Source organism: Rhinolophus sinicus, linkage group LG11, assembly GCF_036562045.2.
Source record: "Rhinolophus sinicus isolate RSC01 linkage group LG11, ASM3656204v1, whole genome shotgun sequence".
Classification (NCBI taxonomy): Eukaryota; Metazoa; Chordata; class Mammalia; order Chiroptera; family Rhinolophidae; genus Rhinolophus; species Rhinolophus sinicus.
In genome coordinates, this window is record NC_133760.1 from 44,956,924 (window position 1) to 44,974,327 (window position 17,404).

Below are 17,404 nucleotides of genomic sequence, written 5' to 3' on the forward strand. Positions count from 1 at the left end.
TGTACCCACTGGACTGCAGCAATCCCGAGTAGGGAGGGAGGCATGAAGCTGTGTTGGTGCAATAATGAAATGATGCTATAGTCTCAACTCAGCTGTCTTGGAACCTGATTCCACCTCCCACATTTCTGTGGCATGTATTCATTTCAGCATCTGGCTTTAGCACTGTGAGGGGAAAAACACTCAGATTGTCTATTTTTTTTCCTTCTAGGATGACGGTGCATATAATTAAAGTCTGAGGCTCTTCAAAAAATACTCCTGTTCTGATACCTTTTTTTCTGCACATAAGAATTATGCATTCTTAGCCACAAATGTGGACTCCGTCTGCTCCTGGATAAGCCACGGGTTCTAAGCACACACCTTTCAGGTAACCTCCCTATCAGAGAACTTTAAGGTTAAGAGTCCTAGTTCACAAGTTACCTGCATCTAGAATGCTTCTGGTGGCTCTGCTGGATTTTCCAAAGTTAGGAAACGTCTCCTCCTCTGAGTCCCAACAGTACTCACATACCCAGATCTCAGTGCCATTCTCACCTCGGCCTTCTTGAATAATAATCTCTCCCTGAGGGATGTCATCAGACCCAAGGACCCCAGTCCCCTTTTGATGCTGACACCCATGCTGTGCTATGTGGCGGTGATCTCTCCCACAGGCTCAGACTCACACCACAACCTGATATCTTCGCTTGACTTCTCCACTTAGCAGTCTCAGATTGGCCAATCCAAAACAGTCCCTTCCACGTCCAAACGCATTTCCTACCCGTCTTTTCCAGTCTCTCAGTTTACTCAAATTAGAAATCGAGGAATTGGGGCAGACAGGTGGTTCAGTTGGTTAGAGCACGAGCTCTGGGCCAGGGAGCTGCCGGTTCGATTCCCACATGGGCCAGCGAGCTGCACCCTCCACAACTAGAATGAAGTCAATGAGCTGTCGCTCAGTTCCTGGAGTACGGGCTCTCAACAAAAAGGTTGCTGGTTCAACTCCTCAACTCCCACAAGGGATGGTAGGCTGCGCCCCCTGCTACTAACAACAGCAACTGGACATAGAGCTGAGCTGCGCCCTCCACAACTAAGATTGAAAGGACAACAACTTGACTTGGAAAAGTCCTGGAAGTACACACTGTTCCCCAATAAAGTCCTGTTCCCCTTAAAAAAAAATCTAGGTGTCATCCTTGAGTCTTCCCTTTCCTGCGTCCATCTCATCCAATTGATTTGTAAACCCTTCAGAATCTACCTCTAGAATGTCTCTGGAATCCATCTTCTCTCCAACTCCTCTGGTGCCACCTTAGGTTGGCCAACTGCCTCTCACCTGCAATAGCTCCTGCATGGTCCTAGGTGATCTCCCCACTTCCTCTTCCTCTCACCTCCACCCCTATTCATTTGAGTCCCTTCTCTACCCTAGAACAAAAGAAATCTTCTTTAAAGGTAATCGGGCTGCATCCCCCTACTTAGAACTCACCGATGGCTTGCCATTATTTTACAATCAAGACCAAGCTCTGACCACGACCAGCTAAGCCCTTCACGACTGGCCCTACCTACGTGTTCAAACCCATCTGGCAACACTCTCCTCAGCTCTCCTCAAACCATATTAGTTTCCTATGGCTGCTGTAATAAATTGCCACAAACTTGGTGGCTTAAAATGACACAGATTTATTCTCTTATAGTCCTGGAGGCCAGGAGTGCAACATGGGTTAGAACCAAAGCGGCCCCAGGTCTGCACTCCCCACAGAGGTTCTAGGGGCAAATGCATCCTCATCTTTTCCAGCCTCTAGAGCTGCATTCCTTGGTCCACGGGGCCCCTTCGTCCACCTCCAAAGCCCGCAGTATAGCATCTTCCTTCTGTGGTCACATTGCCATCTACTTCTGTATCTGCTTCTCTCTTACAACGGTACCTGTGGTGGCATTTAGGGTCTATCCAGATCATCTAAGATAATCGATCTCCTCATTGCAAGATCCCTCACTTCCTCACATCTTTAAAGTCCCTTTGGCCATACAAGGCGACGTTCGTGGGTCCCAGGGACTAGGACTTGGATCTTTTAGGGGCCATTATTCAGCCCACCGCCCATATCCAGCTCTGCCCCATGACAGGGTGTTTGTACAGCCTGCTCCTGCGACTGGAATGCTCCCCCGCCCCCTCATTCTTTGCACAATCAGCCCCTTTTCATTTTGGGGGCCACAGCTCACTTGTCACCCCCTCACAGGACCAACCCCCCACCTGCAGGTTTTTCTCTATCTTGGACCTTCGTTGATTTCCTCCTAACATTCACCAGTGGACCTTGTTTCATCTAGTTTCCAGTTGACTTGTTTTCTGCCTGCCTCTCCCTCTCCCCTCACAGTTCCTGCCATGAGAACAGGACCCAGGCCTGTTTTGCTCACCCACCGACTGTCCTAATATAACTGGCTCAATCAATCATTGCTGACTGAAATGAAGGAAGATGAATTTTAATCCAAGATGGCGCTGTTCAAAGGAGTCGCTATTCCCTCCTCAGAGAAAGCAGGCCCATCTCCCCCTTCCTCCTGATGTCCTCTGCCAGAAACAATGGTCTGGACAGAGCCTAATGCCACCAGCAACGAGAACCCACAGACACACTCACACGCAGGGGCCTGGGGAAATGCTGAAGCATGTAATGAGCCGGGCACCCACGAAACCTTTCAAAGAAGTGGATTTCCCCTTTGGTAAGCAGCCACCTGAGCCCTTGCTCATTAAATGCAGATAAGAATTATTTGAACGAGGCCTACCCAGGAGTCTGCTGCCTGAGGAAAGCTGTTCCCAAATCTTCTCCATCCTTCTCCTGTGAAAAGACTCCTGGAGCCACTTAGAAGGAACTGAGGGGGACCCAGGGGCCTTTCTCATTTGCAGTGGCCTTTCAGCCGGTGCTGTGAGGTTCCCACACAGCTTAGAACAGGACGCTGGGTTAGACTCTTCCAAGCCGAAGCCAAATCTGTTTTGATGGCAAGCCTATTTCGAAGAATTGCTTTTGCCTTAAATAATATATTATCTGGTCAAAAACATCATTTTCCCCCTTCCAGTAGAAAATCATGCTTTAATATTTGACAAGTTGCAGGAATACTGAAAAATGTTTGGTCACAACAAGGATAGCTTTGGTGACTCAACAGTTTTCTCCTCTGAGATCATTTACAGCATAAAATGTATGGTCATGGTGTTTTCTTTATAAAAATATAAACTTAGGAGAATAAAACAAAGCAGTTTATAAATATTAACCAGTTTTCACAAGTAATAATGTTGAAAATAATAACACTTGCACAGCCCTGACAGTTTACAAAGGCTACAACATGCATCCTTTTGAAAAATCCAGAAAAACATTTGCCTTATAAGGAAGGGCCTTTGATTTTGCCCCTGTAAACTTTTGATCCATAACTTTATATCCTAAAGCATTCTGGCGCACACACACACACACACACACACACACACACACAAACGGAACCATCTCTTATGAATATATTGGAAATCTGCTGTCAGAGTCCAGTTCACAGGCACCAACCAGAAACCTAGCAGGGCCATTCAAAATTCTGGTGCAGCTTAATTTTTAAAAGCTGCATTTGGATGGGGAGTTGTTTCCAGAGGCTTAACTGAAGAGTAATTGACTTCACTGGAAGTAACAGTCCACATGTGATAGCAGCTGTCGGTGGTCATGTTTGTCTGGCAAATCTAGACTATCTCAGGGACTAAACGGCTGTCGCGTGTGCCCTCCTAATATTGTTTCCAGTACCAGAAAGGAGAACAGGGTAAATTGTAGGCCCTCCCACCCCGGTGGGTAGGCAGAGGGTAGCTTCAAAAGAAGTGTCCAAGCTGAGAACACGGATATTCGGATATTCCCAATCCTCACCCACAGAGGAAGTGCCAGGAGGAACAGCGGAACCAGGTGTGGGAGCAGCCTGGATGGTTGAGACGGGGCAGAAGGTTTCTTCCTGTTCACCCCCTCTCATTGTGAGATGAGTGGGAAGAGGCCTTTCAAGTGGATTCAGGTCTCTACACCAATAGGCACTCAGCAGTCTTCGTGGGCCCCACTGACACGTCACCTCAGCTGCAGGCCGGCCCCCTGACATAGAGGGGCTGCTCCTTTTCTACAGCCCATGGATTGAACCGAGGGAAGAACTTGATGGCAGAAGTAGGCCTTGGAAACGTCTGTTCTGAAGGGCACTGATGCTCCTCCCTGTGCCAGAACCAAGGTGACCTACTGAGTGTGCCCTGGGCAGGACGGGGCTCTGGCAGGATGGGCCGCTGCCACAGGTTATCCAGCTTCTGGGGTCCAAACCCACGTCCTGCTCACAAACAGAGAGCACGATGGCCTGGAGACATCAAAGCAAGAGTCTGGTGTCCCTGTGGCTGAGCTTCTCAATTTCCTCGGGAGAGAAAGTGTTTCCTCGGAGCCTTTAAGGGGATAAAATGAAGAGAGGCTAGAGTGAGGACGGAACCACAGCAGTGCTTTCCAAGGGGCAGCCGCCACATTCTAAAGCTACAGCCGGATGGCCTGTAGCTCCCCTGGGAGGGAAGTCTGTGCTGGCTCTATCCTCGGTCGGCCAGGAGGGCTCATGAATCACTGTGTATGATGAAACAGGGCTCGGTGACTCTGCACGGGGAGTCCACACAGCACCCAGCCAGTCGGCCAACTCCCTAAGACCCGAGATTCTTTTTAGGGCAACAGCAGAATCTGTCAAGAATGCAGTGAGCAAGTCCTGATGGCCCGCCCCAAGCGCCACCAACAGGCAGCAAACAACATCAGAACACAAAATATCAACCTGATGCTGGCTGGCTGCCCCCAGACACTGAAGGTGACATTTCTTAGGACTGTGCAATGGTTTGGAATAAAAAACAACAACTCACGCTGTGCCCAGGACCCGAGGACCTCCCAGGAAATGGGTATTACACAATCATACAGCAGAAAATGTCTCCATCACAGGGCAGATTTTTACAAGTCTTTATTTTTAACTTCATCATTCGATATCTATGGTTACTGCTGCCTTGATAGGTTTTGTGACGGAGGGACAAGTCTGCATATTTAAAGCAGAGTCACAAGCTCCCAGGGATGAGGCAGTAATATATATAGCAGCCCAAGGGGCCTGGTCCTGGACAACAGGCTCGGCAGGGACCAGCCAGCCAGGGCCGGTTTGCCCCGCAGAATGGGGTCAGTCCTTCCTCTCTACTCCGCTTAATTAGGGGCACTTTCAATGAGGGTCCAGAGCTGCCAGCTTTTTTGAGAAAACCCTGAAATACAGATTTTTTTATGGGAGGAACCTCCTAGCTTTAAAATACAGATGGACCCCAACTTGCAATGGTTCAACACGATTTTCCAACTCTACAATGGTGCAAAAGCGATATGCACTCAGTAGAAACCGTAATTTGGATTTTGTCTTTTCCTGGGCTAGTGATATGCAGTATGATAACGCTCTTCTAACGCCGGGACGATTGTGCCCGCTGTAAGCTAATGTACGCGTTCTGAGCACATTTACGGTAGGCAAGGCTCAGCTATGATGTTCGGTAGGTTAGGTGTATTAAATGCACGTTTTCAACTTATGACAGGCTTATCAGGACTTAATCCCATCGTAAGTCGAGGAGCTTCTATCTGTACTGGCTTGTAGCTCCGTGCCTGAAACATATATAGTGGCATTCCCTCACAACATGTTAAACCAGGGAAAACCTTTCTGCTTCTTCTCTGAGTGATAAAGACATCCCGGGGAAGAAGGACGATAAACTTTCGAAGTGGTGACTCAATGGTTTTTTCAAATACATGGAGGAATATGGTTTTTAAATATAAGGTCTTGGGTAGACTGTGCAATAGTTCCCACCCTGTGTGACTTCCACCCAGAGCTACACGGGGTCTAACACATCAGCTGGCACCTGTGACAGCAGCTGCAATGCCCAGAAGGACAGGAGCTGAGTTCTTTTCTCTGTTTCACTCTTCAACCGACCCGCCGTTCCTATACTATTGCCTAGAACAGAGAGGTTTCTGAATAAATACTCGTGATTTTAAAATAAAAGGATTGGTCCCTGCTCAGAGACATGAAGACATCTTTCCCAGACAAAGAACTAGATCTGTCACATGCAGAATGCCACTGAATGTCAGAGCCAAAAGGGATCTTAGAAATTCTCAAGTTCCTCTCTCCCCTCACCCCATTTTACAGATTAGAAAACTGGGACTCAGAGAGGTAAAGAGACCTGCCCAGGGGCCTTACCAGACTTCCAGGATGGTGTCATTCCTTGCAAGGGCCTGCAGGAGGGCTTCTGCTCCAAGATAGGTGACACAGTTGTTGGACAGCCTGGAGAGGAAAATAGAATGGTGAGCTTCAAGGATGCCCAGGTCTCCTCTTGGGCCAGACCAATTAAAGGAGGCTTTTGGAGTTGGGCAGCCTCCTGAAGCCCACCCGTCCCCTTGCCATGTCCCTCTCCTATTGAGATTCCCAATGAGCTCATCAACAAAAGGTCAATATCTAAAGTGAAATGCACCCCTCTCTCTTCAGATCACCAGATTCATTTACCTAATTAAGTAGCTACTCCCTTAGAAGGTGCTAGAACATGGTAGTTAAAGATGTGCATTTTAATGGCAGACTTCCTGGGTCCAAATCCAACTTACACCACTTTCTTTTTGATCTCAAGCAAATTAGTCCCAATTTCCTCATCTGTAAAATGGACCTAAAAGAGTACCCACCTCATGGAGATAAGGATTAAACAAACAATGGTTTATCCTAACCGAGACTTGGCACCATGCTTACCTGATAGGAAACAACCAATGAACAGTAGTAACATTTTCACCTGCGAGGGCCTTGGGGCGCATAGGGACATGGATTAGAGAAAACTTGAGGCTGGGAATGGGCAGGGGACATGGTACAATGTCAGGGACATTGACGGAAGAGCAATGTGCCCCCCATGCTGTTCCTTTGCTCGTAGCTTGGCCTTCTAGATAATCTCCACTAGTTGCCTTCCACCTCCTCCACAACTTCCGGAACTTCTCGGAAGCTGACCCCAAGGCAATACTATTAATAATAACAGCCAAGAAAAAAAATAATTTTTTAATGAAACAAAAAACTAGGAAAAAATGAAAAACAATTTTAAAAAAAAGAAAAAATAGTAACAGCCAATATTGGTGGAGCTTACTATGTGCCAGGTCATTACCATCTCAGTGCATGCTCATGAGGGACCCCCTGTGAGGGTCCAATCATTATCCCCATTTACACTTGGGACAACTGAGGCACTCATCCAAGGAGCAACAGCCGGTAATGGCGGAGCTGGGGTTCAAACCCAAACTGTCAGGTTCCAGATCCTGAACACTTGGCACTTGGTGAAAACAAGGATGTAGGCATCTTTTGTAGGCGAAACAGTGGGGGAGGGGAAGATACAGTTCAGTGATGCTGAATTATAACTCTTGCCACGGCAGCCTGGGACAACCCCTGCTGCCATTGGCTCGCATCCCTTGGGGTCCACTGGGGAAGCCTGTGACAATGAGGAAGGACACATTTACTACATCCACACCTGGTCAATAATAAGCTGCCACCAAAGGCTCCCCTGTGTGCAAAGCCTGGTGTCCCAGCTCAGACAAATTGCAGCGTCACCGGAGCTTCCCAGCCCACTCTGGCCCACATGACGAGTGGAAGTGTTTCCCCAAACATTTGGCAACTGCCTAGGCCCTGCAAAGCAGCACACACAAGTGTTGCCAGAGTGGAAGGCAGGCTGGCAGCAAAGCAGGCACTCTCCCAGAGGCAGCTGTCTGCCTGTCTCTGAAGCGAGTGTTTTCCTCGGGCCATATTTGCCAAGGAAGATGCCACACTCCTCTCATAAAAGGAGCCATCTGGTGATGGCCTGGCATCCTTTGGCACCATGGCTGCTGTGGCACCAGTCCCAGAGAGCGCCAACACAAGCCTGTGACGGTCCCGAGCTGGGCCCTGCTCACGTCCACCATCCCTCTCCTTGTGGCGTGGGCCTCCGCCTGCCGAGGCCACTGCCGGGGTCCCCTGATCCCTTGCCCTCCAGTTCTCAACCCCCTCACCAGCTTTCTCCACACCATCGGCCTGATCCAAATCTCCTTCATCACTCGCCTGGAAGACCATAGGAGGCTCCTGACTGGTCTCCCCGCTTCCATCTCACACCTTCCCGTCTCTTCTACACAGAGCAGCAAGCGTGATCGTTCTATGATATAGATCAGATCACATTTCTGTCCTCATTGGAACCCTCCAAAGGCTTCTCAGTGCCCTTAGAACAAAATCCCAAATCCTCCCCATGGCTCTGAGGCCTCTGTGGCCCGTTCCCCTCCCCTCTGTCCCACTCCACCCCCCACGCCAGTCTAGTCATCGCACAGGCCGTCCTCTGTCCTCAAAGCCATCAAGCTTGTCTCTGCTGTATGGCCTTTGCACTCGCCATTCTGACCACCAGAGGCCTCAGCAGGGACCGTGTTGATATTTGGGTTCTAAGTCAGATGCCCCCTTCTCAGAGAGCAGCAACCTCACCCTCTCCAGTTTCTCCATGTTGTATCTCCCTCTCAAATTCGCTTTAGAGCCCCGTATTAACTCACAGAAGTGATCTTGTTATTTGTTTACTTGTTCATTATCTGTCTCTCCCATTAGAAGCTAAGAGTTATGTGAGCAGGGGCCCACCCTGTCCTGTTCATCACTCTGTCCTCAGTGCCTTAAACAGTGCCTGGCACAGAGGGGGTGCCTCAGGAAATGTATTGAAACATTTCTTGTTTCAGTACATACATACATGGATGGATGGAAGGATGGATGGATGGATGGATGGATGGATGGATGGATGGATGGATAGATAGGTGGATGGATGGATGGGTGGCTGGATGGATTGGTGGATGGATGGACGGACGGACGGACGGACGGATTGGTGGATGGATGGATGGATGGATGGATGGATGGATGGATGGATGGATGGCAAATATATGGATGTATGCACACACAAATAAAGCAAGCATGCCTGCCTGCATAACACAAGAGGAACCACTAAAGACGACCGTCAGAAGTTCTCTTGCCTGAGTCAGAGATGGTCCCTGGAGATGGGATGGGTCATTTCCTGTGAGCCCCACAGAAGATGCTGTCAGCGAGCCGCCCATATTCTCTCAGCTTTCACCTCTAACTCTGCTTGCTGGGAAGACCTCCACTCTCTGCCTGAGACCTTGCTACTGACCCTGGGAGTATGCTGTGCCGTGTTCAGGGCAAGGCGGAAGTGCCAGAAAATTTGTATCCCCACAAGCACACTTCAACCTACGAAGGACAGGCAGATAGTGGGTAAATGCTCCACTGTCTCGCAGCAGCACGATTGAGCCCCAGTTGTCCTCAGTGATAACTGGCGTGGTGATACTGCCTTTATCGGTTACCTTCCCTTCCTCGCCTCACCTCACTGCCCACTCACCAGTGTTTGCCGGGACCACCTCCTAAGTACACAACTTGCACTGCAACCCCTGTCTGCATTTGGTGGAAACCTGACAATCCCAGCCGTTTTCTGCCAGGCTACCCCGTGTGAATTAGCCAGGCTGGCAAGTTGCCCAGGTCTCTGATTCAGAAACACCGCCCCCCACGCTGTCAGTACTGTCCCAGTTCCTGCTTACTGGCTCCTTACTTCAGGACTTTCAAACTTGAATTTCTCTTAAGTCCTTCGGCGAGGGAACACACACCTTCATCCTGGAGACGGTTCTCCTCCAGGCTGGCAAGAACAAGAAAGAAGACCAAGTTGATACGGTAACATTTATCATGGACGATGATGTCAATAAGATGAACCACATGCCCCCCATTTAGTAAATCCAACATCTGAAAATCCACAAATAAAAAGAAGGAGCACCTATATGCCAGGCTCTATAAACTTCATGCCACTCAGGACATTTCAAGGCAAACACAATGACCCAACCACTCAATCATACATCTTTGTCATATTCACACGACTGCTTCCATGGATGAAGTCAGGGCATGAAGAAAGGCTGTTATCTGCCTCCCCAGAGCAGGGACTCCCCCAGACTCACCAGAGTTCTTCCAGTGCCACATTCTTTTCCAACATCAATGCTAAGGCTTGAGCACCCACACTGCCAATGTTGTTCCCCACCAGGCTGGATAGAACCAAAGAACGAAAACGTGTCAGAGCAGGGAGGGACCTCAGAAAAACAAACCACGAAGGGAAGAACGCATGGCACACACACCCCACTGCCTCATCTGATCCCTTTCAGACATCACCAATCGATTACTGTGCTCTTTTCCATCAAGCCCAAGGCAGCCTTAGAATCTTTCCCAACGTGGTGTACTGGGCAGTCACTATTAATGGATTAGAGTTGGTCCTTGAGATAAAATGTATTTGATCCAGCCCAAGATCTTCAACTTACAGACAGGGAATCAAGACCCTCGAGAGGAGAAGCGACATCTCCCAAGTCACCCAGAAATACTTAAATGTTCTAACTCCACATCCAATGGTCTTTCTTTCTCATCCCACTGCCTAACATAGGGGGATAAAAATGAAGTTCAAAGACCTTCAAAACTGGCCCAGGCTCCCTCCTCCTCATACCAGCTCCCCCATGACAACCGCAGGACAGACACTGATGCTTACCTGAGCCACCTCAAGCTCTGGTGATCACCCAAAGCTTCAGCCAAGGCCTGGGCCCCCTTGTCACCCACCTTGTTGCCCCAGAACCTGAAAAGGCCAACAGATAGTATCAGTGAGTACCTGCTATATGTTCTAGATGTGCACATGCAATGCCCCTCCTCTCTATGGCCCCAGCCAGAGGGGCAGGAACTCCCAACCCCAGAAAGGTCTCAGTGGGGCTCCTAGGTCCCCACTGAGTGGACCTGCCTCCATCTTTTTGGAGGGATGGCCAAACGTCACTCAAATATTTCAGCTGCTTTAAATCAGACTTACAGAACAGCAAAAGCAACCCCCCCCCCCCCATCACGTACCCTTGGGGACAGGGAACTCACTCCCAATGGCAATTCACATGATTGTGACATTTAGATCAGATCTGCCTTCTGGCAACTGCACCCACAGTCCTTAGCTACTCTGTGGAACCACCCAGAACAAGTCTAACTCCCCTTCTACAAGCCAGCTCTTTATCTCACGCTCCCTCTTCACATTCCCGGTGTCTTTATGGTGCTACCTTCTGCACCGCCTGGGCCATTCTCCTCAGACTCACTGTAATTTGGAAACACCCTTTTTCAAAGGTGGAGCCCAGCTCACCACTTATGACCCGGCTATTTGACACCTGGGAAGGTAGCCTGGACGTGTACGTGCACGAGTGAGCAAAGACAGCTGAAGTAGGATGTTGACTGCACTTTGATTCATTAGGTAAATATTTATTGTGCTCTGGCTATATGCCCTGGGGCATAGGACACTGCGAGAGAAACGCCTCAGTGTGCGCCCACGTGAAACCAGTAAACTATCAGATTGCGACGACATCCAACCAGTGGACTACGAAGCAGCTGTTCTTTAAGAAATGAGGTCACATGAGCTGAAAAGCTGGCTACAACACATTGTTGAGAAAAAGTGCAAGTTACAGAATAGTTTGTATCATATGTTAGTGTAGGGGGGTGGGTTGGATTGTAGCACAGGGTCTGGCCCAGGCAGGTGCCTGAATAAGCGTATGTTGAAACATAAATAACCCAGATGTGCCAGATGTGACCTCAAACAGGAAAGAGCTCAGTGGGGCTCTGGCCACCCTTGTTCCAGACTCTGCTGCTTGTAGCACAGCTTAGAAGAGGTGCTGGTACCGCCGGAAACACAGCTGCACTTCTGGCTCAAACTTTCGGCAAGTTGCTGCCTGTGAGATGCGTTGGGACACTGGGGCCCTAAGGTTATTCTCTCTTCCTACAGTCTTGAGCTCTAAAACCCCCAGTTCTTGTCAAATGCACCCCAGTTGACACCAGGGCAGGACAGGGCAGGAGCAGGGCTGCAGGGGAGAGCACAATGCAACCTAGTGGGGGGTGGGGTGAGGGGGCGCGTGTCGCTCTGCCCAGCAAATAGGAAGCCCCACTCTGGGGCCCTGGGGCCCTCCTGGCCTGTGACTGACTCCTCTCCCCTCCCTGGCAAGACTGGCATGGACCCCAGCAAGCAAGCGCTCTGAAGGACCTGGCGAAGCCCCTCCCACCCCAGTGTAGTGGTCAGCCTTCCCCACTTCCTGTCTTTCCTAGGTCTTCACCGGGCTGACATCCTCTGGGAAGCTTTTCAAAATTACTGATTCCTGGGTGCTAGACATTTCATTTAATGAGTCTGGGCTGGGGCCAGGCAATGGTGTTCTTCAGAAACTCCCAAGTGGTTCCAAGGTACAGACAGAGGTGAGAACCAGAGCCCTAGGACCTGCTAGGACCATCGGGCTTCCTGCCACCGAATCGTGGGCACTACCCTCCCCCAACCCTAGCATCCTGAGCTTCCTGTTTATCAAGTGAAAAGCCAGTGATGAGGTACCCAAGGGCCACCCACTCTCTCCCTGCCTCGCCCTCCCCACTGGAGCCTGTGCTGCCCCTGAGGCATTCTGGCTGAAGAGTTTCCCCTGCCCCTAAATCCCCATAAGCCCCCAATCCCTCCATGCGGCCTCAGGCCCCAAAATCCAACCTACCCCAGGAACTGTAGGGAGGCGTTGGCCCTGAGCCCCTGGGCCAGCACTTGGGCTCCCACGGCAGTGATGTGGTTATTCCCCAGCCTAGAAGGGAAGACAGAGGAGGCTGAGAAAGAGGGCAGGACATGAGGACAGGGCAGTGCCCTGAGGCCTGGGTCTGGTGGGGGAAGTGTGGCCTGGACAGAGACACCTAGACAAACGCTTTGGGGACCTCTCTGCAGGAGGCAGGAGCCAGCCCTACAGACGCAATCTGTGCTGTCCGAGCTCGGGAGCTTATGCCATGGCTCTTGCGACTTCACTTTGTACCAGCCTATGGAAAAGAGGTAGTGCTGTTTTGCAAAGCAGTGTGACAGGTATGGGCAGAGGCTACAGTAGGCAGCGGTCCTGAAAGGTGGTTTCCCAGAGAAGCAAGGGTGACTCATTGTCACACCTTTTTCCTCCTGTCAGCCATCTGCTGGTGCTAGGCAGGTGTGTCCCCTGCAGCCTTCCCCATCCACCACTCTTGTTTCCAGTAGTACCCACCCTTTCCCAAAGAGCCTGGGGCAGGCCCAGGGCTGGGAGAGAGGAGACGATCCTGCTAAGCCTTCAGCAGGGTTCGGGGAGGGGATTTCAGCAAAATCCAGACACTTCAGAGAGTTTCAGAGAGGCCCCCAGAACTCTCACCCACAAACTCAGGCTTCCTGGAATAATAAAACACTTTCATGTTTCAAAGAACTTTCATATGCTTTAAGCCACTCCGACTCACAACGATGCTATAGGGCAGGTATTATTAACCCCTTTGAGAATGGATGTGGTGGCCTCTCAGGTTGTGTAACTAGGGGCCCCAGCTCTGTGCTGGGAAATCCAGTGTCACCTCTGCACCAACGCCTGCTTCCCACAGCCTGCTCCCAACCAGGGACTGCGAGATGCGAGACTCCTCTGCTGGGCAAGCGTGCCTGGAGGCCTCCCAACAGCCTTCCCTATGCTCTCAGAACTGCAGTGAAGGCTAAGAAGCATCCCCCCAACCCTCCTTTCTTCCCTTCCTCTCTCCCTCCCTCAGGTCAGACCTGGGCTGCATGTGATGACTCTCCCAGCCTCCCCCAGCTCCCTTCCCCATTTCCTCTCATAGGCATTTTCCTAATAAACTGGCTGCACACCTAGTCCTTCCTTGGAAGACTGGACTACATGGATAAACACGCTGAGAACTTAGGTGACTTCCCCACAATCTGTCACTCTCCACATAAAGCACTTGCTGTCTTGCATATATGTACTGGAGGTGCCAAAAAAATGTATACAAGTGGACACTTTGGTCAGCGTTGCTCAAGCAGTAGTTCACCGTAATCAGATGTGTCTGGACGCTGACAGTAACCACTTTGAGCACCTCTTATAATTACAGAAGTCAAACGTAGTCATCATTTGTATTCATCGGTATATATTGAGTATTACAATTTTAATACAGTTTTCCTTTTTTAAAATGTGTATATGTTTTTTGGCATTCCCGGCATATTAACTCACTGAATCATCACAACAGCCTGGGAGGTAGCTATTATTACTACCTCCATTTTACAGAAGGGTAAACAGAGGCACACAGGGGGCTGACCCAAGGTCACACAGATAATGAGGATCAAATCTGGCTCTAGAGCCCCAGGCTCTCAACTCCAACGCTCTGTTAGCCAGACACCCAGGCCAGCAGCCTTCCGCGTCCCACAGCCACTCTCAGATCTGTGAGTGTGCTGGGGCAGCAGGTGGTGTCAGCAGAAGAGAATCCTTTGTACAGAATGGCACCTCTGGTTTTGGCCTCAGCAGCCCTGCCTGAGATGGACCGACATGGTCAACAATTGAAAAACGGCAGCTCCCATCCCCAAAGCCAGCCCAGCGGGTAGAAAGAACGGATGGAAGCAACTCCTCACTTTGTCTTCTTTTATTGCCTTGTCAATCCAGGAGGCAAGAATATCCCAGAGAGAAAGAGAAGGCAGGTCACGCTGGGGACCAGCTGGAGGGTGATTTAATGGTATCAGATGGTGTCTGAGAGACTCCAGTTGGAGCCAGGAGGGTTGTGAGCAGCAGAAATACAGACTTCCCAGACTGGAGAGCAAATCCTACCACCAAGCAGCTGAAAGGAGCTTCTGGGAGGTTTTTCGTAACTGGGGGCCACAGCTATGGTGGCAAGTGATTCCTCCGCCCCACAGTAGGTGCTCAGAGTATAGCAGGAAACTCAGGAACCCAGAGAGTTTGTGACACTCAGACGCAGGGAAGGAAAAGGGCTTGGAAATCCCCTTTAGTCCTGGGGGTCAGAGGTCAAAGGGCAGGAAGCAGTCAGCAGAACGGGTCCAGAGTTTGCTAGGGAGGTCACAGCATTACCAAACCCTGCTCAAAAGGGGCCCCTGCCCTGTATTCCTCCAGGAGATACAAGCCTCCACAAGCCTGGTACGCGCTGAGCCAGGGCCAAGACCAGCCTACACTGATTGAGCTGACAGAGGGAAAAAAGCCAGTTTGCAGGGAACTAGGAAGTCCGAGGCTCACCTCAATGCCAAGAAGTTCCGCCTGCACTCGAGAAGCCTGGCCATGGAGTGTGCACAGCCGTCGGTCAATTTGTTGTTGAACAGACTGGAAAGTTCCGAGAGGAGACATGGAGACAAGGCACAATGGACAGCGACCACCCAAACCCTCAGGACAGGAGTCACCCTGCACCCTTCAGCCATGCAAACACCCCGCCCAGCCCATCACTTGCTCACAGCTGCTCCCAGGGGTCACAGCCTGGAGGGGCCTGGGGCTGCAAGGCCCAAGTTCACGGCCCAGCCCGACTTACGCTAACTTCTGCAGCTGCTCACAGTGAAGGGCGTGTTCAATGAGCTTGCAGATGCCCCGATCTGAGATATTATTATCTCGCAGGCTAAAAAGAGACCAAATAAATACATTTAAAACGGAGCTCATGAGCGAGGGAGAGAAAAATGAACAAAACCCCAAGAGACTTGCACTCATCCCAGAGTGACAGCATCTGTGCTTCCAGGAAATGCTGCAAGGACCGAACGCCTCAGAAAAGTGGAGACTCCCCCCATTCCTGTGCTATGTGGGGGACCATGCAGGAAGTGGGGACCCAGAGCGCCAGCTAAAGAACACCAGAATTCCCGGGAAGTCACTGGCCAATTCTGGGGCACTGTTTCCAGCTGTGTGAAAGGGAAATGGGAATCAGAGCAGCCTTATAGAAGGTTCCAAGGTAGGAAGGAGCGTGGGAAAGGTGCAGCAGGAAGGAGAGAGGCTGCCCCTGGGGGCGGTGGTGGTGACCACCTGCCAGGTGAGCGTGTAGCAGTCCACATGGAAAAGAGTGGCCAAAACGTTGGAAACCCATCGTGCAGCCTGTGGTTAGCAAGGCCCTGCGTCCAGCCCTTCACTCCAATGACACAGGCCCCTCTGACACGCCTCTTGGGTCAGTGTTTCCAAAACTCACCTGATCACAAGATCTTCTGAAAGTGTCTCTAAAGTACGGACTCCCAGGCCCCTCCCCTGGAGCTGGCAATTCCGCCTGTGCAGGGTGGGGCCCAGGGACCTGTGTATTTTGACAACTGTGTGCATGATTCTTCACCTTCAAACTTGGGAGGACCTGACTTAAATCGTAATAGCTCAAGCTCAGGAATCTGTCAGCAGAAGCTCTGATCCTGAGCATTCACTCACCCCCTATCTGCTAAAAGTAAGCCCTGAGGATTTAAACAGAGAGTGCGCATAAAGCTCTGTGAGCAGCTGACACAGTGTACAAGCTACCTGCCATTGTGGCCGCTCACAGGTATGGAAGTCTGACACACTGGCGCTGTCCTACCGTCCTGATAGTAACGGTATTTAATCCTCCCAAGCCCATGGAGTAGGCAGAGAGCAGGAGACTGAGGCACAGACAAGTGAAGTAACTTGGCCACAGTTGCAGTGCCTGAAAGATCTGGGCCGACATGGGCTGCCTGCCGAGCCCACTCTTAACCACATTGTACAGCCTCTCCCCGAGTGCTTTTAGACTGCGGGTCACGAAGCCATTGGTGGGTCATGAAACTAACTTACAAGGTTACAAGCAGCAGTTTTGAAATAGAAGAAGAACAGAAAAGAAAGAGAGCAGAGTGTGTCCGGGTTAATAACGGACAGTCACTTTGTGCAGCTTTTGTTTCAGTTTTACATTGAGTGCGTCTCTCTCTCTCTCTCTCTCTCTCTCACACACACACACACACACACACACACACACACACAACACACACACACAGGAAATGCCCACGCAGCAACCTCACGGTTGTCCCCTCCCCCACAGGGTTGGCATTTTCTATACTATGTGTGTGTAGGGTAAGAAGCAGTAGAACTTGGTCAAGAACTTTAATGGCTAAGGGAACATCAAGCTGGTTCCCACCGACCAGTAGTGTCCACCGTGTGGCCTCTGGACCTCTTGCCTCAGAAGCACTAGGGATGTTTGTTTAAAATATAGATTCCAGGGCCCCCAGCCCAGACCTAGAGATTGGGAACCACGTCGGACAGGCCCCAGGATCAGCATTGCCACAGCCCCTTTGCCCCAAGGCCACAGGAGCCAGAAGGAAACCAGCCTCACCTTCCTCTGAAACTAGAGACAGGCCCCCAGCCTCCACTCAGCCCTTCCACTCACTGCGGGAGTCACGTGCTTTCCTCACGGAGGAGAGAGGAAATTCATTTTAGGAATGGATCTGTGAGGATGGAGCTACGAGGACAACCCAGGCCAGTACTTCCTGACCTCTTGGGGTCCAAGGACCACTTGAAGAGCTGGAAAAATCCAGGAAAATGCATGTTCATATTTGTATCAGGAAAACAGCTCCCACACACTGGTCTGGAAATTCCTGAGTGAAAAAATCCAGGATTCCTCCTTCCTAGGGAAATAGAGTATTGCA

General features: G+C 50.5%; 1 protein-coding gene across 17 annotated transcripts in view; it reads right to left on the reverse strand.

Annotated features, from left to right (window-relative positions):
- Window positions 1-3,018: 3,018 nt before the first annotated feature.
- NOD2 (nucleotide binding oligomerization domain containing 2) overlaps window positions 3,019-17,404 on the reverse strand; it is a 42,926-nt gene continuing 28,540 nt past the window's right edge. For 9 of the 17 annotated variants that reach the window (XM_074314909.1, XM_074314900.1, XM_074314907.1 and 6 more), the window contains 8 exons: window positions 15,325-15,408; window positions 15,039-15,122; window positions 12,537-12,620; window positions 10,538-10,621; window positions 9,963-10,046; window positions 9,621-9,649; window positions 6,184-6,267; window positions 3,019-4,381 (listed from right to left, as the gene is read on the reverse strand). In XM_074314909.1, coding sequence (XP_074171010.1) covers window positions 4,242-4,381; window positions 6,184-6,267; window positions 9,621-9,649; window positions 9,963-10,046; window positions 10,538-10,621; window positions 12,537-12,620; window positions 15,039-15,122; window positions 15,325-15,408 — 673 coding nt within the window. In that variant the 3' untranslated portion in view covers window positions 3,019-4,241. The other 8 variants (XM_074314906.1, XM_019732356.2, XM_074314898.1 and 5 more) reach the window with 5 other exon arrangements.